A 27,791-nucleotide genomic window follows, 5' to 3' on the forward strand; every position below is an offset into this window, starting at 1 on the left:
ACTTTGTATTCTTGTCAAATTTCATGCATTCTGATATTTGACATTAGCATAACAAGCCTACTGAGTTAAAATAGGTGTGTTGGCCCTCCCTGGTGGGACAGGGGGGTAAAGCACAGCACTAAGAAAATAAATCCACTTCAGCATGAGTTCGAGATCCCCGCCTGCCCCAGAGGTGACCACACGGGGGCGTGACAGACCTCTCCTGTCTGTCCACTGCCCCCCTCAGCAGTGTGCTTCAACAATCTGCCTGTCTGTCTCCCACTCCGTCTCTGGTGAATCCTCTAACTGCTCCTGCACCTCTGGCCTGTACCCCAGTTCTGTATGCACAAATAAATAAATCTTAAAAATAAATAAATAAAATGGATGTGTCGAATTGGTTTCAGTACATGATCTGCTTGCCATTTATTCCTAATTTGAATTAGCTTTCCAATTTTATGTGTAACTCTGAGCGCTTTGGGAACATCCTAGGCACAGCCGTGGTGAACCCAAAAACACGAGCACGAATACGTTCTTTCTCCTCCTTGAGAGATTTTTGTGACCACCGACAGTAGAAGTGACTCTGGTGGCAGCCGAGGAAAACTGTTGGTTTGTCCTAGGATACTCATCCATGGATCTTGGAACAGCAATCAGTAACTCTGACTGCCTGGAGGCTACTAGGTTGGGGAAGCTTCACTGATAGGCCACCTGGAGAGGAAGAGATTATAGGAAGAAACCAAATGTCCGTGTTGGCCAACTGCAGGCCTCAAGAGAGGCCCTGGGGCAGGAACACCCAGTGAGCTGTGTCCCAATTCCCAGGGCTCAGAGACTGCTGGAGATAAGTATCTCTTAGTGGTTGAAGCCTCTATGTTTTTGGATGTGATATTTTTTAGATAAAGTTTCATTTATTTTCTTACATCCTTGTTAATTTTTTTGGAGGGTGACTTTTAAAAAAAGATTTATTTAGACATACAAAACTGGGGTACAGGCCAGAGGTGCAGGGGCAGTGAGAGGATTCACCGAGACAGAGCGGGGAGCAGAACAGGTAGATCGACGAAGTACACTGCTGAGGGGAGCAGCAGGTGGATCAGGAGAGGTCTGCAGTGCCATGTGGTCACCTCCGGAGCCAGGAGATCGAAGTCACACTGAAGTGGCTTCAGCTTCTTAGTGCTGTGCTTTAACCCGCTGCACCACCAGGGAGGGCCCCATTTCACTTTTTTAAATTGTATTTGTTTGTTTATGAGGTAGAGTTGGTTTACAACACAGATGTGATTCAGGGGTAAACCTTCAGATGTATGTGACCACACCATGCCCACAGTCAAAAACACTTTGCTGCATCTGAATAGACTCCCAGCTCTAAAATGAGATGGATGGTTGTTTCTATATAGGTGACATGGTAAAGGATAAAGCACTCACACTTTAGAGGCCTGGTTTTTAAAAGGTTTATAAAACGGAGATAATAACATCCACCTTTCAGAGTTAAATATGATAACATTTATTAAGAATCTTGGATGTCACCTGCACTAGTCACTATATTATTCAGTCAACCAACTTCACGGCTGTCTAAGTGTCAGCTGATAAGGTAAACCACAAGGTGGAGATAGAAACCAAAGAAAAGTCCAACAAAAGCAGACTCCAGCTGACTTAAGACCTGCCTTAGGAATCCTTCACTAGCCGACAGCGGACTCATATCAACCGCATCATCAACTTTGGAGAAGTCAGCTTGCCAAAGTAACAGAGAGAAAAACAGTTCCAGCACATAGATAATTGTAGCTATCCTAAGCTTGGGAGTTAGCAGAGATGGGACAGGCAGCTCTTCTTTTACAGTCTCTTTATCTAGTAGCTCTGTGACAGTTGGGAACATCTTCTTCAGTGAATGTGATTCTAGCATTTGATAAAATCATTTTGGGGCTGTGAGCCTGGAACATGAGAAAATGGTTTACTGTGGTGCTCACCTAAGAAGGAGCAACCTACTCAGATACTCCAGGACAAACTAGTGTTGAGCCCATCCCTGCAATAGCAATCAGATCTCAAAGGAGCTGTCTCCCCTGAGGAGCCTTGAGAGGTGACATTTCCCATTTGGTTTTCATTGTATGGGCTCATCGTGTCCTATCCCCATATTCTCGGCAGGATTCATTTATTTTTGCTCATTGCCTTACCTTTCCTGAAACTTCAGCCACAAAGCACTTCGGCCATGTAAAGAAAAGCACACTGGCATTCACACCTCAGCATGATAAAACTATATTAATAAGTGAATCTGTTCCAAAATTGGTAGTTCAGAATTGTCTCTACCTATAAATGTTTCCAAACAAATTATCTTTTCACAGTTCTACAAATTCTCCAACTAATGGCATAAATTTTATATGGGAACAATTTATTCTAGCTTTCCATTCAGACACTGCACGGTTGACTATATCTCCGGCCACGCTAGTGTTTATTACTGCAAGCAATCTTATCTGCAAGGGAAGAGGAGGAATTCATGTTTTCATCATGTAGTTTGTTGATGCCTGAGGTTTAGAACCATTCCAAAGCACTGTTTCTTAGTTCCCTTTGAAGTGTCCCCAATATTTTCAGATGCTGCAGTTTTTTTTTCTTCTGTAATATGTACAAAAACATGCAGATTTCCTTATATACTTAATGTGGATATATTTGGTGCTTAATCTTATTACACTCTCAGGGAAACCATGGAGCAGGTAGTAAGAGTCTAATATACTTGAGAAAGCAGTGTTCATTCAAAGGCTTATTTCTCTGAATAATACTATTATATAATGATGTTTCTTAAGTTTTACGCAACAGAACAAATCTCATTTTGCTGTGTAAACAGAGCTTCTATGGAAAATAGCATGGGTCATGAGCAAGAATCCAGGCTCTTTCCAGCCACTGAGTAGGAGTCAGGACTGAAGACAGCGAGAACAAACCTCCCTATTCCCCGCCCTAGGGAGGAATGAAGTTCCCTATTCATCATTATTTCTTTGCCCAAGATTTACACTGGTTTGGATGGGTCATGTGCCCACCCCTGGGTTGGGGGAGAATAGAGCATACTCGTTGTCTGTGAGGCAGGCAGAATTCTTCCCAAAAAAATTGCTGGGTGATTTGGGGGAGACAGATTTGATGCTGGCCTGCCAAACTCAACACATTTCCACTCTAATCATCAACCTTTTATCCCCAGAAGAAATTTCACTATATTCTCACTTGCTTCATTTTTCCTTCCTCTGCCATGTCAATGTCCTAAAAGGCTAAAAACTTCCTCCTGTTCTCCATTAATTAGTTGAACGTTTACTTGAGGTAAATCCTTATATTTGGAGAAAAGAAAATGAAATTAAAGTAGACCCTAGAGGTAGAGGAGGGGAGGTGGGGGAGTTACCACAGGGATTCCTGGAGCTACGGGGGACACTGCTGAGATTGCCAACGTGTCTTCTTACTGGAAAAAAGGCCATCTGAGCTCCCCACACTGGTGAGGGGGCAGTGGAAGAGCCTGCCAGTGTGCCAGCCCTGTTTAAAATTGGAGAGTGTCTCCACGCTGAATACTTTCATCTGCTGCCTCTTGGGTCACTGAGAAGATTCAGAAAGGAACTGGAGGGGATTATGCTAAGCAAAATGAGTCAGGAGGCAGGCAAATACCAATGGCATCGCTTATATGTGATATAGGGAAACAAAACAAAGGGTCAGATAAAGTCAAACCTATTATAAATCCTACAAACCTGACTGTAGCACTGAGGGCCCCAGAGGGGTGGATAAGGGGGGCAGAGCTAAGTAGGGAGAGCGCCTTGGACTAAGGTGGTCTTGGTGGGTGTGGCGTGTTGATGGCGGAAGGGGAGCTCCTTTGCCTCTAGCTTATATGCAGCATCGGAAACCAAAGTTATTTCAACAACAGACCAATGCGTTGAGGCTAGAGCTTCTGTGTGTTGTCACCATAAAAACAAAAACAAGCAGAAAGCCCTAAGGGACACAAACTTTTGGAGGTGATGGATGTATCTATTACCTTCACGGGTGTATGCATGTATGCAAAAGTGCAAAATGGCTATTATTAAATATGTGCAGTCTGTGTATATAAAAGACAGAAACAATTTAGCGCTGCCTGCTAGTTTTTTTTTTTTTTCTTTTCTTGACCCTTTATCTGGTCCCCCTATATTCCTCCTATACATTCTGCAGGGGGAGGGAAAGAGGGATTAAAATCCGGGCGGGAAGAGCACAGGGGACTATGGTGGTGGTGCAGGGTGACGTGGTGGTGGGAATTCTATGGGGAGGACACCTGAGAGGAGAAATCAAACACTGCTCAAAAATGAATGATGTGAAAAATATAGATATAGCTATATATGTATTTAAAAAGGAAACAAAACAAACAAGAACAAGAGAGAACAGACACCCAAAAAAAGTTGGCAAACACATGTCATTTGTTGCAGTTGAGTTCATTTTAATATTTTTAAAGATCTAATAACTCTAAAGAACTCTCTTACTTTCTGAGTCTTTTCTCATGTTGCCACAGTTAAAATTCTGTCTCCCTTTCAAGGCTACTTCATATCACCCTTTCTCCAGGAAAATTTTTTATCTGTGAAATCAAGATAATTCCTTATTTCTCCACTGTATTTCCTATTTTTTCCTTTATTTTTTTAATATTAAAGAGTATTCTAAAGAGGAAAAATCCACACTCTGTGGTGTTTGTTTTGTTTTCAGGAAGGTGTCAAGAAGATAATTGTTTTATTGTCATTGCTTTGATGGGGGCAGGAAGATTACTCAGATCATCTTCCTGCAAGAGATATATAATTTCTATTTTAAAGGATTCCAAGAGGCCAAACTTTTTCTTTGGAAAATCACAAAGGAAAAGTGAAAAGCCTGCTTGGCATATACAGGGTAAAGAAGTACTTGTTAAATCAGTGCCTCCTATCAAGAAAGAGGGGATGATGGTAAAAAATGCCATAAACAGAGCATGGTGAAAATTATTAAACCTAACTGGCCTAGAGCTGAGGTTTGTGTCTTTTCCAGGGTTGCCAGTTATGGCTTATTTTCAGCCCACACCCAACCAAAATGCAATAGCTGTGGATGCGTATTTAAGTGTAAATCATCGATATGTGGAATACTTCAGGGTGAACTATCTGTCCATCCATCAGATCTCAAGCTTCTTGGGAGCACCAAGTTCTGTACGTCTCAATATATTTTAGGTAAAATTGGACTGTAAAGTTACTTGTTTTAATTATTTGCTGACCAGAGAAACCTAGCCTGTGAGTTTACACAATCCCTACAATTTTGAAGGTGGAAATACCTATTATAAATGACAATCTTAATATGGGATGTAGTTTTACCATGCCATTTTATTAAATTTGCTTATATCTTTGCTCTGAAAGCTTTCTAGTCAAGTTTTCCAGGGATCTGCCAGTGGGTGCATTTATAGGATTCTCATATGCATCTTTGTATTTTGCATTCAACTTCTACCCAGACCCATACATATTCTCTTATAGAGAGCTAGGCTCAAGTTTTCTAGTACCATTTAACTTGTATCTTTACCTCTCTTTGACATCCACATCTTGATGGGATTAAAGACAATTTTTTCATCATTGAACTTGCCATCAGCATGTATTGAAACCAGAGAAGAAAAACAAATTCCTGGTGGCATCAGGGCAGGAAGTCTTGTGCATAACTCAGAGGAACTCAAGCAAAGAGAATGTAATTGCATGCTGAAATCAAAATGATTATCGATCTACAAATCCTTACCTATATACAAAGAAAAAAAACATTTTGAGAACAAAGGACACCCAATCTACCCAATTATGACTTCCTGACATTTTGTTGGCACGTGGATTAAATGATAACGAAGGGACAGTCCCACCCCCATGGTTTTCTTTGTGCATATATCCTTGGAGAGTGTTTTTCCCCCAAGTCACTCAGAATAAATCCCAATATCTTAAGTAAAAATTCATGGATCTGGCTTTCAACCTCTTCCTTCTGAGCAACTCACCTACTGGTTTTTAACATCCATTAAAGTTTGCTGATATAAGATGACATTTTAAAAGTAGATCTTAATTTTTTACAGAGGTTTGCAACTTGGCACACAATAGATCATGCTTCATTTTCTCTTTCCTAGGATTCGTTACCTCATCTATAACCACTTTGGTGATTCTTATGTAGAATAATACCCTCTAGACCTTCATTGCTAGGAAACAGAAGTAGAACCAGTAATTTGAATGGAAAAAATATAAACACAAAGAATTGATAACTAGTAAATCTAAATGGGGAAAAGGAAGATTATACTGGTTCCAAGGATAACAAGTTCTAAAACGACTACAATATTTAAGTTGAGGAGAGTGGACAGTAGAAAAATAATAACTTAGCAGAAAAACCCCCACCCCAGTGCTGGACTAGAAGTTCAGACCTCTTCAAAGAGGGCAGGAACAGGCATCATCAGGGTTAAAGAAACATGCCAGAGGGGACAGATAACTGCTGGTGGTTCACTGCAGCCCAAGCGTGTGACTGGCTGGGGTTAGTCCATGAAGCCCGCCCAGCTCTTGTGCTGAATAATGAGAAAGGACCAGAGCCTGAGTGGAAAGTATCCTGTTGCTATAGTCTTGCAGTGTCCCTTAAACTTTTCTGTTGTTGAAACCAACATAGCACCACAGACCTAAGAGATGTGTTTACAGTAAAGAATGGAGTATTTGGGACTGACAGTCAAGGAATGAATAATTAACACATTCACATACATGATTACTCTAAGGCAGGCTTTCTTTTATTTTTTATTTTTTATTTTTATTTATTTTTTTAAGATTTATTTATTTATACATACAGAACTGGGGTACAGGCCAGAGGCTCAGGGGCAGTGAGAGGCTTCACCAGAGACAGAGTTGGGAGCAGAACAGGCAGATCGTTGAAGTACACTGCTAAGGGGAGCAGCGGGCGGGTCAGGAGAGGTCTGCCACGCCATGTGGTCACCTCCCGGGCAGGCGGGAATCAAACTCATGCAAAAGCGGCTTTAAATTCTCAGTGCAGTGCTTTAACCCACTGCGCCACCAGGGAGGGGGCAGGCTTTCTTTTTTAATAGAATGGCTAATATAACATTTCTGTTTTCTTTCATCTTCTCAATCAAGGCTGATAAACTCACATGATCCTAGAAGCCTAGAAAATAACCCAAGTTATTATATCTATTATATATATCTAATTGCATATATATTATAAATATGTACACTGCATATATTTTATGTAAGATAATAAGAAAATATGAACTGCAGTGAAGAGAACAATCCTTGCCTCCTATAAGTGATCTAATTCATATGTCCATTTGCACGCTCTTTGGAGAATCAGATTTTAACTGGTGAACACAGATCCTATAATAATTGTAAAACTAAATCATGAAACTGTCTACAAATTGAAGGATGAAGGATTTAGTTTCTTTTTCTTCTTTTTTTTTGGTATGGCCACTAAGAATTACCAGTCTCAAGTTAGTTATGAAATCACAGATGCAATTACTCATGTAATTGATTAGAAAGGGTTTATCATTCATCTACTGTTTAAATGTTGTCCCCTATAAAGCTCCCAAATAAATAATTCATAGCTTTTATCAGATATATGTGTGGGTGGTTTGGGGGCTAATTGCAATAATCCTTTTTATTTTGAGTTGGAGGGAAGGAAGCAAGGTTCCTTGTATTTTAATATTCTACATGTTATGCCTAATTTGAATTAGGATACATTTCCCACATTCTCAATTCCCTTGTTTATAATTTAAAAAGCAATGATAATAGTAGCATCAGACTCTATTACAATCACTTTGCGGAGGTAAGAAAAGAAATAACTACTTAAAGCATTGTAATTACATCAATGTTATTAAATCTTCTACGTGTGTTTTTAAATGTCAAAATCCCAACATTAATTACCTTTCTGCACTGAAGCATGAAATGGCTTCAAAGTCCTTAGCTAAACAAGGATTGTGACTAAATTAGTGAGGGTAAAGGCCGCACCTGACAGCAACAAAAGCTTCTGCTATAAAGGAGAGAGGTGTATTTTGCAGAACCATATGTTTGGCATTTTCCAATTGGACCATTTTCATGTGACTTTATTTTTCTTTTCAATTACAGTGATTCATTAGACATATAATTAAATGTATTTTATATCCTCTTAGGATTTTTCATATCAATGTGTACAAATTTGAAACTCTCTTTGTCAAACCCTGGGTCCCAATTTTGGGTTTGGAAACTGTGTTCATTGTAACTGTGATGTCAACATAGGGACCGCCAGCTTTGCCCACAGTCAAACCCAAGAGTATCTAAGGTACCTGGATTTAAAAATGAAGTATATTCAATGCAATCTCTAATATGTCACATATGTACTTCTCTTTAGCTTCTGCAGCTCGGTAGGGCAGCGAGTGGTAGGCTGGTAGGAACACTGATACTCTCACCTGAGAGGGTGAGATCATGTAGAGCTCTTGGAAAAACTGAGAGCTAGACTCCCTGAAAACCACTCAAAACAGAGCTTTACCTGAAGCATACTGTGTGCATGTGTGTGTGGGGGGGTGTTGAATCTATGTATTAGTAGTAAGCAGCGTAACACTATAGACCACATAGATATTAATAATTAGGTAGATCGAATCATGGAGGTAAATCTAACATTCATTTCATATTACACATGTAACCATTTGTCCTGCTAATCGTGTCCTTTGCTCTCACTATCTACTACCTCCCTATTTTTTTTTTTACTTACTTTTACACTTTATTTCTATACCCCATTCTGCATCTTTCTCCAAACATTTAAACGCTCTTAAGATAGTTGCCAGAATTGGCGGTCTTCTGCTCTGAACTTGAGCATATGGTTTGTAGAGATTTTCTGACATAAACATCAGGCTCAGGGTTAGACTTCACTGAATACTCAGGTAGAAGAATAAAAAAATGTCAAGTGCAGCACTATTGAGTGAGATTCATGAAATAAATGAGTGACTGCACAGCACAAAATGGTAGCCTTATAAGTTCATATATGTAACTTACTGATGTGAAAATCCTGAGTGTAAGATTCTTTTTTAAAAAAGATTTATTAATTTATGCATAAAGAGCTGGGGTACAGGCCAGAGGTGCAGGGACAGTGAGAGGCTTCCCCAGAGACAGAGCGGGGAGCAGAACAGGCAGATAGACCAAGTACACTGCTGAGGGGACCAGCGGGAGAGACAGGAGACGACTGCTGTGCCATGTGGGTCCCTCGGGGCTCGTACTCATGCGGAAGTGGCTTTAGCTTCTTAGTGCTGTGCTTTAACCCGCTGCGCCTCCAGGGAGGGCCCAGACTTCTCCTTTACAAGGGATATGGAAGAAGGTACAGGAGAGAGACCCCTAAGAGATCAGGGGGCGGGGGTAAGCGGAAGTTCTCCAAATAATCTATACACTGCCTGTGGGAAGAGTTGGCTTTAAACTTCTGCCCTGACCAGAGAAAACTAGGAAACCAGCATCAAACAGCTGAGAACCCTCACTCCTCTGTAGCTGTGAATACAGGTAACACAACACAATCGTGTTAGCAGTGCTTGCACAATGAAGAGTTAAAGTAGTAAATCTCAGAGTTCAGGCTTTCGAAAATCCTGCTGGTGCCATGGGCAATGACTGAGTCTAGGTAGTGCAATTTTGACACTGAAAGCCAGATGGGTTTCTCTTAGACAAGAAAAGGAAACAGTTTGAGGAGGTTACCCTCTCCCCTCCAGTCACTCAGTGGGGTGGATCACTGGGCCTAGACTGTGCAAACAAAGTGCTTGTCATGGACATGCTTATCAGAATTAACAAAGTGCTTATCAGAATTTTGATACAGCTAGGAAGGGTGTTAGTGTAACCTGATCCTAATAAAACCCTGGGCACCCGAGTTTCTGGGCACTGGGGTCTCATGGGAAGAAGCACGCCACACTTGTTGGCAATTTTTATAGGTAGGGAGGGGAAGTGAGGGCTCATGAGAGCAACAGGAAACCTCAGGTATTCCACCAGATTCTGCCTGTGCTTTTCCCCTCATCACCCATCTGCCTAGCTTCACCTCATCTCTACAAATCATTTCAGCTAAGGTAACTAGGACAGCAAGAGCTGTGAGACTATGAAAGAATATTTGAATGTGGTATGGACTCGGGGTCTTCCAACACAGTCATGCATGGTGGAATTTGCTAGAATGATCCCAACTCAAATATAGCTGCAGGATTCTTGGGGAGGAAGAAAGGAGAGGCAGGGGATGACTAACTCCTGGTACTTGATGGCTGTGAAGTTAACTCTGCTCTTTGTGGTCAGAGGTAAAAGTTATCTGTGGAACTTTAAGATGAGAAAGCTGTCCCTAGGAGAGTTAACCAGCAGACTAAAGTGAGAGAAAAATCATCCAGGTGGTGACTTTTTTGTTTGTTTTCAATCTCTCCTCTGGGTAGGGGAGAAAGAGCTCAAACATAAAATTAGTCTGAGTACTGTCTCCTCTAAGTTAGAGGGGAAAAAAGGTTAAATCTGCCCCCGGGATGAAGCAAGGGTTTAGATAAAATAGGAAAAAAAAAAAAAAAAACACCGCTCTTCAGCCCAGGGCAACTGTGCTCCCCTCAGCCGCTGTTTGCACTCCAGCTGAGTTCTGGAAACTGTGGAGTGAACCTTGTAAAAGTTGAATTTATTGCTAAAGCTTGAGCAAATCTATAATGAAGGGGAAACTATTAATTGTCATTCATGGCTTTGCATTTTGTGGCTCTTGACATGGGATTAATGCATGTAAAATGTTGCATGCTTTTAATTTCTTAAATGTTGGATGGTGTAGCCCAACCACGGAAAACTGTGAGGAAAGATGAGTGTTTCTGGGATGGAACTCTGCTTTTCTGTCACTGAATTCTCTGGAAAAAAGGCGCCAATCTCTAGAGAAAGATACATTTCAGCAACTTCAGAAAACAGCTTTTTGTTTGCTAATGAGCTCTTCTAAAAATCAGATTTCTGACCTTTCTGGGCTAATGCTTTTGTGGTGTGGTGTGCATATTTTTGCATGGGTCAATTTGGACTACCCAAAGCCACTGGCAAGTCGCAAAGTGCTTTGAAAATCCTTACTTGCCGCTTGGATTTGAACAATGTGTGGCCCTACATGGTCTCAGCTTTGAAGCTGCCAAGGAAAAGCCACTGGTATTTGTAAAATACTAAATTCACTGACCTAAATGCCTGGACCCCTTTCCATGCTGAAACTGGATACTTGCCCACCATGGGCTACTTCAGGGTTCTCATGGACCTGTGCTAGGACAGGACTGAGACTCTGGGTTGGTTGTAAATTTAAGAACCCCCTTTTCAAGACCTACCTGGGAAAACATCCTGGATGCTGGCTGCCCCAACTGGGGCCCTTGTTGATACCCCATGGAAAGGGGTACAGGACAGGGAGAGGAACCCCCAAACCAGCCCACTCTAAATAGGTTCTGTCATCTGCAGCATCAAGACAAAACACAGAAGACCATTCATGGAAAGGAACTTTAATACAATACAGAAAAGACAAAGGCTGTAGTTTCTAAATCAAACACCCAAAGTTACCCAACCCCTTGTGTGTAAAAGTCCACCCGAAAGGGATTGGCCCACAGCAAGGCCTGAAAGCCCACCCCAAGTCTAAAGCACCTTCTGGTGGGGACCCACAGATATGAGGCAGAAATGGCCAGACAAGTCTGGGAGGAAAAGAGCAAAATCAAAATCAAGATAAATGCTACCATAGTCACCTCCCCACGGGTCTCTCACCCACGTCTGTTTCACCCAGGCCAGGACCAGGAAGCAAGAGACGCTTCTTCACATGTCTCTCTGCTCCATCTACCTCTCTCAGGTCACCTTCTGGCTCCCCATCCTGCTTCCTTCCTCTTTAGTCTCCTCTCCACATTCTGCTTCTCTCTGCTCAGCAACACTTTCCCTTGGGGGGGGGGGTGCAGGGAATATCGAACCTCCCCTTTTGGGGGGACCACCCTGGTACAGGGCCACTTGAAATGGAACTGTGGATGGGCTCTATATTTTCTGACACCCAACTTGTGATTCCTGCTAAAAGTTGCAAGATGGCGGAAGACTCTCTTGGGGAAAGTGACTTCTGTACCCACCTCCCTTGGAGGGGCACCCACCCCTTCTGGAGCTCCTCTGGAATGTCTCACCACCCTTGACTTGTTTCTTGCTTTCCAGTTAACATTTTGCAAGAATGGGCTGACAGTCTCACTCTCCTGCTGCACACAACTTAGCAGAGCAGTGTGGTCAGTCACTGACTGTAGCCACGTCCAGAAAAGGATTGATCTTTTCTGGACTGTTCCCTGGAGAAATAAGGGCAAGAGGCCTGAGGAGAGGGGTGGTGATATACATCCACTTTTTTCAAAATACTAAAAAATCAGGCCTTTATCCTGATCATTTCCTGAATACGATGTGTCTGATTAAGTTTGATACAAATGTTATTAGTCAATATGTTTTTGTCCCCCTGGCACACAACCCTTGCAGATCAAAGATAAGGAAAAATTGTAAAGTTAGGATTAGCGAATGAAATACTCATTTCGTAACAACGGAGAAAACAAACAAAACCCTGGCACCCACAGAGGAAAGGGGCAGGTGCATGATTTTACCGATCTTTATTTTTTGGGACTGCTCCTGGAAGCTTTCCCATTTCTGAAGAAAAAGCGCTCACGCACGCTGCGTTTACAAGCTGCTGGGACCAGGCATGGTATTCAGGACTGCAGAGCCCATACCACGTGACCGTGCAACTGTGAAATTGTGCGGCCAGTTCCTGTGGAGCATGCGCACTGGGCAAGGGATGAACCAGCGTCACAGATGGAGCCCTTTGGAACTGACCGCCACGGACAGTCCCTTGGAAAGCAAGAACGGGACCTGATCACTCAGACTGGGCTGAGAACCCTGCGCAGGAGCAAAGTGGACAGCTTGATGGGGGATCCCATGAGCATGTACTGCCTGCTCCTGCAGGCCCTGTTTTGGGGGCTTGGACATGGTAAACTCCTCAATCCCAGAGAACACCTGTGCCCTCAGGGACTGTACTTCTTGGATGTGAGTCCTGAGCAGAGTGTCCCTACTCAGGCCCTGGAAGGTGTCAGGTCAACCCCCTGTACCAAGCTATGCTGGGTCTAAATTGAAGCCTCTTATCAGGTTAAAAAAAAAAAAAACAAGACTTATAGAGAAACTTACAGAGAAAGCCACCTTTCCATGACACGCCTGTAGGGTTACAGAGATGGGCAGTAACTGTTGGAGCAAAGCCCAGGACCCTGCAGAGCATGAGCCAGCTCAATCCTGCACGCTGGCCTCAGCCCACTGTGTGGGGCCCTACTAAAGCGTGGACCTTGCAGGCAAGTTAACTGCAAACATCAGACTGCTATCCTTACATGACCTGCTTGCAAAGTTGACCCTTGGCTGACTTCTGGGAAGTTCGATTTGGGGAGCGTTCCTGCCCTTTCCTCGCTCAGAAGGGTAACCCACTGTAGGTGGACTGTGAAAATAGTAGGGTTTATGCTGAGTACCGACTTCCTTTCTGTGTTCTTGGAATTTGGGCATGTGCTAGATAGAATGTGCCTATGTGCCCAGCTCTCTGTAAAATGTGTCAACTCAGGGCCCTCCCTGGTGGTGCAGTGGGTTAAAGCACAGCACTAAGAAGCTAAAGCCACTTCAACATGAGTTCGATCCCCACCCCGGAGGTGACCCACATGGTGTGGCAGACCTCTCCTGACCCGCCCGCTGCTCCCCTCAGCAGTGTACTTCATCATCTGCCTGTTCTGCTCCCCACTCTGTCTCTGGTGAAGCCTCTCACCGCCCCTGCACCTCTGGCCTGTATCCTAATTCTGTATACCTCAATAAATAAATTTTTTAAAAAATGCATGAACTCAGTCTCAAAAGGCTTTCTTGGGCTGGAATGGGACTAAATTTTCATTGCTGGGGAAGGGTTTGCTCTGGGTGACCCCTCATGGGAAGGAGAGACCAGAAGGATGCTGGCTTGTGGATTCCTTCTGGTGTGCTTGTGACTTGTCCCATTAAAATCCAGCTGCATAGTCTTACCACACCTCTGGAATAAGTCTTAGCTCCGAGCCCCACTATGAAGTGAGGCCCACTATGTAGTAAGTCTCAAGAGACCTTCCAGCAAAACTCTGAAGGAGGCAGTATGCTGGTGTCCTCCAACAATCACCAGTGAAAACCGAATTTTTCTTTTCACACTATAGATGTTATGAATTATCTTGAAATTTCAAGTATATCCATCACGGCTTTGAAATTAAGGTAGCTAGTAGACGTGTCATCATAGTTTGCTATTTAATGTGTTACTGAAGAACCTAATGTATTACTGGAATCGGGGCCTTATAGTGTGGACAGTGGGGCAAGACCTGCTCTTTTCCCACACCACCGGCTGAGAGGGAGAGCTCACTGGCAGAGCGCCCCGCTCCCAGAGAGGTTGCAGCCAGTAGCGCCCCTCCCCCAGGCGCCAGTCAGCCATGTTTGTGCCGGAGCGCCGTAGTTCCCTGCAGGTTGGCTGGAGGGCTGCCCAGGGACGGGGGTCTCACAGAGCTGTTTATCTGACCCCCTTCTGCTGCCTTGCTGCCTGGGCCAGCATCCAGTCTATCTGTCCCGCCTGCAGACTGTGGCTTCTGGCAGCTGGCCGTCATCTCGGCAGCTCCGCTTATGTCCGCGTCCCGCTGCTTGCCAGTCGCTGTGCGCTCCAGGCCCTCGTCCGGCTGGGTGGAGCCATCTTGGAGGAGCGGCCTTTTGTTTGGGACTTCTGGACACTGTGGACTCTAGGGTGAGACAGCTGGTCACCTGTGACCTTAGGAACTCTGTTTCCCCTGTTTGTTGTATAAGCCCCGTTGTTGTTACCTGCTCCTGAGCGGCCGTGCCATTGTGCACGCAGGTGAGAACCCAGACGGTGGCCGGGTCTCTACTGGACACTGTCCTCGGATGGTTATAGCCCCTGCTATAACCCTGTTTCATTATGAGGCCACCTTTTGGAGTACTTTTAAAATTTAATAATAGTACCTTTGACATGATTCATTTTCTCTATAGTCCTGAAACTTTTTATTTGCTGCCCTCTTCCAAGAGCCGGATCTCAGATGTACACAGGATTTACTCTACTGCCGAAGGGGTCTGCACAGAAGAAAGTTTGACTCTCTGGGATGGGTTATTACCCTGGACTGGATGTATTCATCACTAATGGACAGTTTATTGTGCTTGTTACATACGTGAATGGACATGTAGTACTCTAAATTGCATCTGACAAGGAAGAATTAATTCTATAGATTACATGTATAAAAGGGAAGCAGGAACCAACCATAAAATCATTTTATGACTTCATGCCATGATTACTCACTGTGAGTTACACATGGTATATATGTAATGTGTGTATATATTGCACATTACATATGTATATTATATATGATAGAATGGATCTAAAGGGTGGGATAGAACTAGGACTTCGTAATGATACTGAGCTTTCTGGAACTCCATTTCATCCTCACGGGATGTACATTTCTTGTTAAACTTTGTGTAGAAAAACCTCAGAGTAAAACCAGAAATCCTTTCAAGTGCTTTAATCATCAAAGATTGTACTGCTTGGCGCAAAGACTTCCATACAGCTGAGAGATGTGGAAATGAAATTAACAGAGTGAACCCTAGCTGACACTGGCATGTCATTAAAATGAGCTACCCATAAAGATAATTTTTGTTTATGTTTGCCAAGGTTTTAATTTTTTTAAGCCTTACTTAAACTCTGATGAAACATTTTCCAACCAAGTTAATGGTTAACACCTTCACGTTTATTGTAACTTCATACTGCAAATTTGGTTTTAGCAGGTTACTGCAGAGTCCCTAAACTTGTGAAAATCACTCATTAGCATAGTACCTGCTCTTTCTTTAAAGGTCTACAGAGATATGTTTACTGCTGGCCATTGTTTTCCTTTACAACGGAACAGTACAGAACAGAGAATTTTGGAACTGTCTGCAGCTAAGGTTTCTTTTTAATTGAATACAAAACTACTCTGCATGTAAAAATAATATGAAAATTTATTTTACACTATGCACACTGTGCCTTGTCTTTCGTTCATGATGAACGGTACCTGTGAGGCACCTTTATAGCTTTGCACAGAGCATTTCCAGAATCATATCATCCATGCTGACCGTGCCAATGATGGGCCTGAAGAACAGTTCGGCAATGACATTGGCATTGATGAATCGCAGCAGGAAAAGGGCACTGTTCAGCTGGGCGAATCTGGTCTGGCTGCCCCTGTATGTCATCCTGATGTGCTCACTGAGTATCTGCTGCGTTCCCCACTGAAGTCCCTGAATGTACTTCACGCACTGCAGGCCTGGCAGGTCTGGAACAGAAGGGAGAAAACTCTGCTTCATTAACAGCTCATTCACACAGGCCTTTGCTAGCTTTTAACATATAGCCATTTATGCCCCATCCCGGTTTCCACAAGAGCTCAAACTTCCTGGTCGTCAGTGCTTTCCAGGGCAAGGATAAAATGCTGAACCAGTTCTAAGTTTGCAGAAGCAAAGCTTCCAAGAATGAACACCAGATAATTATTCAATAGTTTCACTCTGCTTGGATCCTCACCTCTAGAAATGACAGGTCCCCAGCCAACAAATGCACCCTTAAGTCACTGTGATACTAGAATGTCATTTAATGAATCATTGCTCCAGTTCACTATCTGGGCAAATATGAAGATAAGCATGATGAGAAGTTTTGTCAGATGGCAGATGTTTTATCATCCTCCCTCAAATTTCCCACCTTATAATGATCAGCTAGACGATGACTGTAAGCACAACCCCAAACTGTGACTGACTCTAGGGCCTTACTTTCATTAATTTGCCTACTGGCTAGAATCCCATAATAGTTTAGAGATAAAGTGGCCACTTGGCTCACTCTATCTTGACTTCTGCATTGGGGAAGGTAAAAATGACTAATGAACATTTTTTTGGAATCTTACAACAAGATCATTTTAAAGGGAGAAGTCTTTGAAAGCATCTTCTTACAGTCATTACAAGGTTAAAAAGTAACCCTGAAAACCTCATGGATTGCACATGGCTGAAAGTACTTTTTCTGATAGAAAACCCATGGCCTTCTTGCAGTACAGTGTGATACTGAATTAAAAGTGAGCTACACACATGTAGAAGAGATGATATGCTTGTGAGTTTCATAAAGAAGGTAGTAAGAAAACAGGAATATTACTGTCTTGATCTAAAGTTCTTTAATCTGTATTTGCGTGAATGCCAATTTACTGTTCTCTTTAAATAAGATCAATGGTTATTGCAATTATTTCCCCTCCCTTCTTCCTACAGATTTCAACAGGAAAGTATTTCAAAAGAATCATACTAATCATCACAGAGTAGCAGAATGAAGTAGTTTTTTTTTTTTAAAGTAATGGCTATAGGCAAGTCATTTCTATTATAGGCAGGCATCATCTATCAAATGAAAGGAGAAGCAAATAAAGCAGTACCTCTTGTTCCTATACCAGTTGGTTTCCCCAGTCTAAGCATTAACATCTTATTAGTAGCTTGAGATCCAACTGTACTGATGAGGGTAAGAAAAGGCACCCATGAAACTCCACCAGAAATCTGAAACTCCTCCAGGATTAACTCCCTAACATGTTAAAACTTCCTTCTGTGAAATGCCTATCACTTTTCTCTGCTTTCTTACCACACCCCTCCTTATCTACACCCCAATCCCAGTCACTTTGAAAATTCATCCTTACCTTAAACTCAGGGAAGAGAAGGCAGATACATAAACTCCACAGTGAGAAAGAAAAAGTTTCAACATAAAGATCAGGGAATACAAAAAGATAAACAACAAAGAGACCATGCTTTTAACATACAGTATTCCCCTAAGTGTGGTGCTTTTGTGTTGAAAAAGATTTGGAAAGGCGAATAAAGGAGAGGTGTGTGTTTGTGAGAAACATAGTATGCAAATAAGGTGATGGAAACGGGGTGACCAGTGGAAGGTAAACGTCTGGAAGCTGAGTTATCTCACCTTTGTATCCCAACAGAACCAGGCCCACAGTAGCTGCTTAATAGCTGTGTCTGAAGGAGTGAGAAAACACTTTTGCCTGAGAGGACTTACTAAGGAATACAGATTTGTAGACCCTGGACCAGAGCTTCTGAATCAGAGCATCTGGGTGTGGGCCTGGAAAGACTTTAAACAAGCCACCCCCCAGTGCTTCAAATGCATGGGCACCTTTGGAAGACAACGCTAAAAGCAAAAGCTGGCCCACAAGGATCACTGGGACAAGCTGAGGTCTCTACACTCAGAAATGTGAGTATAAATGCATGACTTTCTCACTAAACACTGTGCTAGCCCCTTGAAAAATGCTCAGCAGATGCCAGGGACTTAACTTGAGATTCCCCTGGTCAGGGGAAAAGGGTATGGATGGAGCATTAACAAAACAACCCCGACTCAAGCTGCCTGGAACATTCCTGCCCACTTGGGACTGTTTGAAAAGGTGCTGGTTGAAGATGACAAGTAGGAGAACAAGAGTTGACCGGGTACTGGGTTGTGCAGGGAGAGACAGTCGTCTGTGATCTGACTGCCTTGTGTGGGGCCCTAGTGTCCAGCACCCCGAAGAGAGTGTGGTGCAGCCGACTCCCCCTGGGGGACCCAGGCTCCATGACTCCTGGCCATTTGTGTTGCAATAAAGTCACTTGGCACTAGACTACTTGCACAGGGGTAACTGGACGTTCTCTTCAGTCTCGAAGGCATAGTGATCCTGCTTTCTGGCCCTAGTATCTAGCCCATACTCAGAGACTTAGAGGATGAAACAGGCCAGCTGCTTAGAGTCATAAAAATGACCACTCAACACTAAGTCTAGTATCCTGTCTGACAGTGTCCCCAGGAATGCTCTCGAGGTGGGTCCTTAACAAAGATTCATTTCTTGCCAGCCTCCAACCAAAAGGTTCTAGTAAATTTAAGAAATGGGTTTCAGGTAGATTTCAGAATTGGCAGTGAACACAAAGTTTTCGTTGTGTTTTTGTTTTTTTTTTTAAAGCAATGCCACTGGACTTAAAAGGCCAAAGGAGAAGTCACAAACTTTCCTGTACTAACAGAAAAGTGTGTAAACTTAACAAACTCCCCTGAGCCCACCATTGGCTGAGTTTGTGACAGCAGCCCGCCCATGCTGCCAGAAGCGTTTCTGGAGCACCCCACCTCTGCTGTCAGTGGCTCGACTTCACTTAGCCCCCCACACTCCCCTGACCACTGAAAATTCAGTACCTGAGCCCAGACTGGGCACGGTCCAGTGCTTTTCTGAGCCCCAGGCGGCGCCCCTTACCCGGGTTAAAGAGCACGGTCCCCTTGAGGTAGGCGTACTCCTTGGTACTGATGTCCAGACTCCAGCACTTGGCAAGGAAGCCTCGGATGGCTTGGACCTCGGCCGCCGACGGCAAACGGCCAGCCTCTGGTGGAGGTACCGAGTGTTGCGGCCGCGTGCATAGGGGCGGCGGCTCCTCTCCCGCCGTCTCCTGCCGCCTGGTGGTGAGGATCCTCTGCAGCAGGCTGGGCTCCGAGGTCTCCACCGTCTCAAAGTTCAAGCGGTCCTGAGCTAGCTCCAGCATGAGCAGCGGCGCCCAGCAGCCGCGCACCAGCACCAGTTGCTGGTCGAGGGGCAGCACTTGGAAGCAGGGCAAGTACTTGACGAAGCGCAGCGTCTTGAGCAGGCCCGCAGAAGCTGCCTCGCAGACCACCTGTGGACTCTTGAGGGTCACCCGGCGCTCCGCGCCGCACGGGGAGTCCAGCCAGGGGGCCCCCGATGGCACCTCCGGAGCTGCGCGCGTTTGCTTTGCGCTCCCGGGCAGGTGGTGGAGGATGCCGCCCCGCTGCGGGTGGTCGTCATCACAAAAGCTGCAGCGGTACGGGGGCGCCACGACCCGTGCGCCCAGCTGCTCCTCTCCGCACCCCCGCCTCTGCGCGCAGTGGGAGCGGCCCCACCACGAGCCCCCCAGCCGCGCCTCGGGTGCTTCCGGAGCCACGTGCGTTTGCTTGGCGCTGGTGAGCAAGCTGTAGAGGATGCTGCCCTGGCGCGGGTGGTCTTCGCCGCAAAAGCAGCAGCGGTACAGGAACGCCATGGCCCGGCCGCCCACCTCTGTGCCCAGCTCTCTGCCCACTCCGGGCTCCGAGCCGCACGAGCAGCCCCAGCACGAGCCCCCCACTCGCGTCTCGGGCGCCTCTCGGGGCGCCTGCATTCGCTTAGCGCTTGTGAGCATGTTGTAGAGGATGCTGCCCTGCCGCGGGTGGTCTTCACCGCAAAAGCAGCAGCGGTACAGGAGCGCCACTGCACGCCCCCCCGGCAGCCCCTCTCTGCCCACCGGGGGCTCCGAGCCGCAGGAGCAGCCCCAGCAGGGCCCCCCCGGGCGCGCCTCGGGCGCTTCCGGAGCGGCTAGTGTTTGCTTAGCGCTCATGAGCATGTTGTAGAGGATGCTGCCCTGCCACTGGTGGTCCTCGCCCGCCATGGCCGGCGGTGCCCGCAGCCCGGCTCTGTCCGGTGGCGGCCGCCCGGGATCTATTTATACTGAGCGTGCACGCACGCGCGTCGGCCGCCTCCGCCTGGGCGAGGGCGCGGCGCGGCGCTCCTGTGTTTGCCCGTGACCTCCGCGGTGCAGCCCGGGGACAGATGCCCCTTAAAGCCTGGGAAGGGAACTGGAACCGACGTGTGCGAGCTCCTGGACACGTCCCTCCTTGGTCGCGTTACACCTTTCTGGTCTCGGGAAGATGAGAGCAGAGTTCAGAGAGCAGGAATTTGGGGCACTGTTTCCAACTCTTTCCATGAACCCTGCCATTAATTTGCTCCCTGTGCTGGTGAGCAGGGGTGTCTGAAATGGGGGGGAAACCTATTTCTATGCCATGTTTGTAAACTTTCAATACAAGTTGAGTAGCCTATTTTGTATATGAATAAAGAGGTCTCATTTTCATGGGAGCTTGAAAATATAGTCCGTGAACCAGCATCAAAAAGGGACTTGATAGAACTACCCAGTCAGGCAGCACCCAGAACTCAGACTGTAAATCTGCATTTTAATCAGAGTAGGGAATGTATATGCACCCTAAAATTTGCATATCTGCTCTATGGATGCTATCTTCAGTGTTGTGTTGAGTTCAATTAATATGTACGCGAGTGCCCACTTTATCCTGGAACATGTTAGCGGTCACGACAGCAACCAGGATGTAGAAGTGGCTAATAGCAGGAATGTAGTGATTATAGAAACTAAAAGTTTGCTACAATTGGAATTTGGACTCTTCTAGAGGTATCACGTTGGGTAAATGTGTCATCAGCATGTCTTCTCCCATTTTTCCTGGGAGAAAGGTGAGCAATATACAGGTTTCAGGCAGTCTCGCTCGTTTGATCCTCACCTGGCACACAACCCCCTTCCTTGCGTCCCACACAGGCTTTAACATCAGTGTCTTCACATTACTGCTGCTGTGTAACTAGCAGATTGTTTTACCAGGCAGCGCGATAAGTTCAAAACAACCCTTTAGTCATCTCCAAATTGAGGTATTTAGTGATCTCTTGGGTCCACGGCTGAAGAGGTGAAGCACCAAAGGGAATTGGGATTGGCTTATGTTAACTGGTACAGGGGCCCTTTCTCCCTTGTTTTTAGTTTCTCTGGAACCCAGAGCTCTTAGCATAAAAGGAAAATCTTGGATACACTTCTTCTGCGTTTTAATTTTTATTCGGCCTGTAAAAGACGCTATAATACAGTACTTAAATCTCTGGATCTGGCACCAAATTATTTCAATTTTAAACCTGACTTTGATACTTGGTCCCTCTTTGGCCTTAGGAGGTGAATTAATTTCCTTTTGCTGGCTTAAGTCAAGACAAACTTATTATATTACTGTTTTGGAGGTCAGAAATCCGAAATCATATTCATTGAGCTAAAATCAAGGTAACATTCCTTTGTGACGCTCTAGGGGACAGTCTAGTTCCTTGTTTTTTCCAATGTTTAGGAGCTGCCTGCATTCCTTGGCTGCTGGCCACACTGCTCTGACTCCTCTTCTGACAATCTTTGTGATGACAAAACCTTATAATCCAGAGTAATTTTCCCATCTCAGCATTCTTAGTTAAATTGCATTTGCAAAATCCCTTACCTTTTAATGTAGCAAATTTACAGGTTGTGTGATTAGGACATTGATATCATTGGGGGATTGGCATTTTTCAGTCTTCCATGGCAAAGATAATTAAACCAGCTATGTCTCAGTTTCTGCATTTGTACAATGTGGATAATAGTTTCTGTGAGGTGATCTTCATGCATGAGTTAATTCATGTAACATGCTTGGCACACAAGTATTGGGTGTATCAACCATTATTTCTTCTCCTTTTTTAAAAAAAAGATAACATGAGATAACTTTAGGGTTAGGCAGTGACACTATACCGGCACTACCTTTATTTAGGCTGCCACATTCTTTATCTACATGTCACATTTCTTTTTTAAAAAAAGATTTATTTATTTATGCATAGAGAACTGGGGTACAAGCCAGAGGTGCAAGGGCGGTGAGAGGCTTCACCAGAGACAGTGGGGAGCAGAACAGGCAGATCAAAAAAGTACACTGCTGAGGGGAGCAGCGGGCGGGCCAGGAGAGGTCTGCCGCACATTGTGGATCATGTCCAGGGCTGGGGATTGAACTTGCATCAAAGTGGCTGGGACTAGATTGCAGTGCTATGTCCTTACCCGCTGTGCAGCCAGGGAGGGCCTCGCATGTCACATTTCTTATCCTAGGCTCCAAACACCGAATGGGTCACCTGGTCTATAACAATAAGATATATTGGAAATTTTATCTCATTGTCCATTTCACCATTTGCCATTTCAGTATTCAAGCTACTATTTTGAGAATTATTATTGCTGCTTCAGCAATCTTCCTGCTTAAAGAACCTACCACCCAGCCTAGCTGAAAAACCCAGCCTAACTCAGTCCCCGCTTAAGCTACCAGCGCTAAATTCAATTATACTACCTCACTTTATTTTCTTCCTAACACTTATCAGAACCTGATAGGTTATATTTAGTTAGTTGATACTTACTGCCCACCCTCATAGTATAAGTCCCTTGGCCGTCAGGAAATTGTTACTATATCCCAATAACTAGGACAATAGTCTGTCACAGAGAACACACTTAAAAATATACTTTGTGGGCCCTCCCTGGTGGTGCAGCGGGTTAAAGCACTGCACTGAGAAGTTTAAGCCACTTCGCATGAGTTCGATCCCTGCCTGCCCCAGAGGAGATCCACATGGTGTGGCAGACCTCTCCTGACCCGCCTGCTGCTCCCTTCAGCAGTGTACTTCGTCGATCTGCCTGTTCTGCTCCCCACTCTGTCCCTGGTGAATCCTCTCACCCTCCGCATCTCTGGCCTGTACCCCAGTTCTATATGAATAAATAAATAAACCTTATATATATATACATACATATATACATATATATATACATATATATACATATATATATATGTATATACACACACTTTGTGACCAACTGTACCTTTGGAGAAAGAGAAGAAGGCTGTGGCTTCTCAAGACAAGCATTCCTGCACAACTATTGCTGTCCTGACCCTGGAGGGACGAGAAACGGGTAGCTTCCATTAGATTCAGAACTTTCTGTAGGCCTTTTCTGATATTTAGCATGCTACAGACACTGTGTTAAAATGCCAGAAGAACTGATGGAACAGTTAAAAGACATGGCTTTGACTTTGGGCTCTTCTGTTCTAAAAATATAACATGGAACAAGTTACTTAGCCTCACCTCCTTAACTGTGAAATGGGGGAAATTCTGTGTGCCAATATTAGTATGTTCTAAGTCCTTCCAGGGACTCAAACAGCTCTTTATAGAGCTGTTTATAGAAATATTTGCCGACCTCTTTGCCTCATAGAAAATATAAAGCAACTTGGGTTTACATGCATTCACTTTCTAATGATTTGGCATTGAGCATATAACACTATATTAGCCTTTTCATCTTTGCAGCCAGAAAAAAATTTATAAGCTATTTCCATATATACATCCTTACCCTATTACTTCAAATATTTTTCTATATTTTTAGCCTCCTCAACTCTGTGTGTGTGTAGCTGTCACAGTGATCTGAGGTTACAGAACAACTCAATTCTGAATATTCTGAATGTTTAAATGCTGGTAACTTAAATGCATTTAAAAAAATTTTAATCACTCATACCTGGCACGTATTTGATGCCTTTGCCTTTCAGGCATTGCCAAACTGAAATTTCAGTGCAGTGCTGAGAATCATAAACTTGTAATACATTGGTTATAATTCCTATTCTGTCCCAGGAGCAGAGTCTTCTCATTTTCTTACTTGTATTTTTCTTGAAGTTACCATCCATTTGCAACTCTTGAAGGACTTCCTATGTTCTTTGGACTGACTGTTTCTAGGAAGAGATTGCCTGCTTGTCCTTCAAAATTATTCACCCTTGGAAATGGCAGGCAAAAACTGACTTCATTTTTCCACTTTGCATTACCCCCACCCTCCGGAGCAAATAGTGCCTGCAAAAGAAAATCATCTAGACATACCAGTGCAGGGACTCGCACCACGTAATGCCAGCCTGCTGGCTGCTGAGGATTAGTGAAGACATAACCTTCTCAGGCAGGCGTCTTCATTTGACTTGTTCTGTAACCTCAGATCACAGTGACAGCTAGACAAAAGGACACTCATCAGGTGCACCTGTCATGTACTGAGTTTGTCCACAACTTCAATTTGGATATTTACACTGAGTCATTGTTCCATGACCTTGATCAATTGGAGACCTGCGCTGCAGAATCCATTATCTTTCCAACTCAGGGTGGGAGGAAAGCTGCTCTGCCTGTCTGAGTGCAACCTTCAACTTCAAAGTCATGCAGTTTTCACTAAAGGATGTAGGAGTGAAGTGCAGGTGGGGATGAAGTAGGGTAAAATTGTAAAGGTGACCTTTGCCTGGCGAGCTGTTCTTGACCTGAGAAGGCACAGAGATTGGAAACCTGATTTGCATTTTCATTGTGGGTATAAGAAGGCTGGAATTCCTGTTCCAGTTCCTTCAGTTAACAGGTGGCAGAGGGTAACAATAGCGCCTCCTTACTTTTCAAGGTAAATATTGGGTAAACACTGTGGTAGAATAGTGGCTGATTAAAGCCAAAACATAGCCTCCTTCCTTTACCTTTCCAAGACCCGGGCTTTTAAAAATTCTGTTTATGGGAAAATCAATAGGCTTTAGACTCATGAAACCCATAATGAATATCCAGTCATCATTATTTACTGCCATCTGATGAGCTACAAAGAAGTTAGCATTCCCCTGCTTCCCGGGTCACCTGAGCTGGAATAATGATGATTGAAATCATAGTAATTCTGAAATGTTCTAATACCAACTTTCCAAATCAGTTAGATAAGCATTCTGTTCAAGGAAAAATATTCATCAAATCAATTTATTTTACTTATCTATCAATTTCAAATCTAGCCAAATACCAAATGTTGATTTACATTCTCTAATTAATAAATTCAGTTGACTGGCTGCTTTGCTCCATCGGTGCACATGGTTATGTCAGCTGTGGTGATTGGTAATGTTAGTTACCGACTCCCCTTATTGGGGTCTGAGTTGCTATAATAGTCCCCTCCTAGGGAATTGCTTTCTTCTTTCACCAAATTGGCTTCATGTAACTCCCTGCAATCATTATGTCTGGAATGCCTTGTACATTGCTTAGCATATTGAAAGCACTCAACAAAGACCTGTTGCGTGAAGCAGTGGGTGACCATGAGTGAGGAGTCCCTTCTGGACCGAAGGCTTTTAACTTCTGAGTTGTCCAGCCTTCTCTCCTTCCCCCTGACCATGAAGCTTTTAACAATCTCCCCAGCCTGGTGGCCCCAGGTCGCTTTGGCACAACATCAGCTCCCCAAATTTACCAGTTGGATTTCAAGTTGGATAATCTCAAAACGAGAGTCAATACATTATCTGTGTTTACTTCAAAAACTTTTTGAATATATGAGATGATTAACGATACCTCACAAATGTCCATTATTAAAAGTAGATTGCAATTTTTAAGTCAGAAGACTAGACTGTGCAATATATATATTTTAAAGATTGATTTATTTATGTATACAGAACTGGGGTACAGACCAGAGATGCGGAGGGTGAGAGGCTTCACCAGAGACAGAACTAGAAGCAGAACAGTCAGATCAAGGAAGCACACTGCTGAGGGGAGCAGCGGGCGGGTCAGGAGAGGTCTGCCACCCCATGTGGTCACCTCCGGGGCAGGTGGGGATCAAACTCATGCGGAAGTGGCTTTAGCTTCTTAGTCTTGTGCTTTAACCCACTGCGCCACCAGGGAGGGCCCCGACTTTGCAATATATTGCCCAACAAGGTCAAATTTGTGCATTTGAAATCATCTGTACACATCCATGTCCAATACATTTGAACTAAGGGAGCCTACAATGAAAAATAAGTTATTAGAGTCTGGCTGTAAACCTGTTTTTTTCCTGAACCCACAAAGACAAACATATGACAAATGAAAAAAAAATAATGTGAATAGATCTAAGTGGATATTTCTGCAGCAGAGCTGATAAGAGGAAAATAAAAACTCTTATTTCTAAACTGACACTTTTGCCATGATATGCATCACTGGGTTATTAAAAGAAGCTGCCTTAGCTTGAGTTCTCTGAGGAAGGGCGCTAGCTGAGCACTGTGTTCATGGCCTGGCAGTGATCCAAGAATCAGTGGTGGGACTGCAAAAGAAAAAAACAATAATAATAATAAAAAAAAACTGGGAAGGAGGGAAAGTCAATAACCTCAAGGTGCATGACTGTGAGCAACAGGAGCAATTCCCTCTGGGGAATGTACAGAATGTTCCAGAATTGCCATCCAAACGAGGTGCCACAATGACCTGTTCATTAGTTTCCACCCCTCCAGGTTGAATGTTACCAAGTTTCCCCCCATGTCCTTGGTGGTGTAAAACTCAGTATGAAAAGTCACAGTGTGCCTGGAACTGTCCACTCACTGGTGCTTGGAATCAAAGCTATGGGAAGAGAGAACAAGGCAGGGGTCAGCATCATCTAAAAAAGGTGTTCGCGGCTCCTCTTCCCCAATTTGCTGCCCTGTAGTGATTCCCAGCTGATGCTGGAGTTGGTGGAGATGATCCAGTAACTACCTCCACTCTTGCCGAGCGTGTTCGTGCTTGAAAACCGTGTTACTCTTATGTTCCAAGATGTTCAATTCTTTAGATAAGTAAGGCTGGAGAATAATTTGTCCTGACTGAGCCTTGTTTCAACGTGTTACCAGCTACTCATAGATAGACTGGGCAAAAATCATTATTTATCAGCAAGGCAGCAGAATCTCACCAGATAGCCACAGCTGCCTGAGAGTGTACGTGTTGTATAGGGTGCTGTGCACACTGGCCATTTCTAAACTGTCCACAGGCTCTTATGGTTTGTTCAATCTGTTCACAAGAGTTTAAGCAAAACCAGAACCCTCCCAAAGTCTGCTCTTGAGTCTCAGCTGGATCCAGGCCTAAACGACATTACCAGGGCCTGACTCTTAAAGCTGTCTGACCTCTCATTCCGGGGGGGGGGGGGGTGAGTCCTCCTGGATTCACATCCAGCAGCCACCTGAGTCAGTTTCAGCAGCTCCACCTTCAGAGTATGCCTCAGATCCCACATTTACCCATCCCTGCCAGCACTACCAGCCTGACTCAGCTCCCATGATCTGACCTCAACTCTTTCCCCTCACTCTCCACCACAGCTGACTCTGGAGTAAGAGAAACGAGCAACCATAAGTGAGTGCTGCCTTTCCACTTCACTTAGGGAGGTCTGCTACAAGGTCCAGCCCCGCCTCTCTCCAGCTTCTGTCCCTCCCTCGGGGCTCTGACTAGTGCCCTGCTTGATACTCCTCAAACTGCTGCCCCCCCTTATCTAGATGGTGCACCC

At 44.3% G+C, this 27,791-nt stretch overlaps 1 protein-coding gene across 1 annotated transcript; it reads right to left on the bottom strand.

Moving 5' to 3' along the window:
• Positions 1-15,949: 15,949 nt before the first annotated feature.
• On the bottom strand, positions 15,950-20,366 carry NR0B1 (nuclear receptor subfamily 0, group B, member 1). Its single transcript, XM_004689927.2, has 2 exons — positions 19,190-20,366; positions 15,950-16,240 (listed from the first exon to the last, which is right to left on the bottom strand). Exons 1-2 carry the CDS (start codon positions 20,364-20,366, stop codon positions 15,996-15,998), a joined length of 1,422 nt encoding a protein of 473 aa, XP_004689984.1. The 3' UTR covers positions 15,950-15,995.
• Positions 20,367-27,791: the final 7,425 nt, after the last annotated feature.

The sequence above is a fragment of the Condylura cristata genome, unplaced genomic scaffold, assembly GCF_000260355.1.
Source record: "Condylura cristata isolate star-nosed mole 26May11 unplaced genomic scaffold, ConCri1.0 scaffold00027, whole genome shotgun sequence".
Classification (NCBI taxonomy): domain Eukaryota; kingdom Metazoa; phylum Chordata; class Mammalia; order Eulipotyphla; family Talpidae; genus Condylura; species Condylura cristata.

Coding starts and splice junctions, on each gene's coding strand:
- NR0B1 (XM_004689927.2), bottom strand. CDS start 20,366: ATGGCGGGCGAGGACCACCAGTGGCAGGGCAGCATCCTCTACAACATG. Junction 16,241..19,189: donor GACCGTGCTCTTTAACCCGG/GTAAGGGGCGCC, acceptor CTTCTGTTCCAG/ACCTGCCAGGCCTGCAGTGC.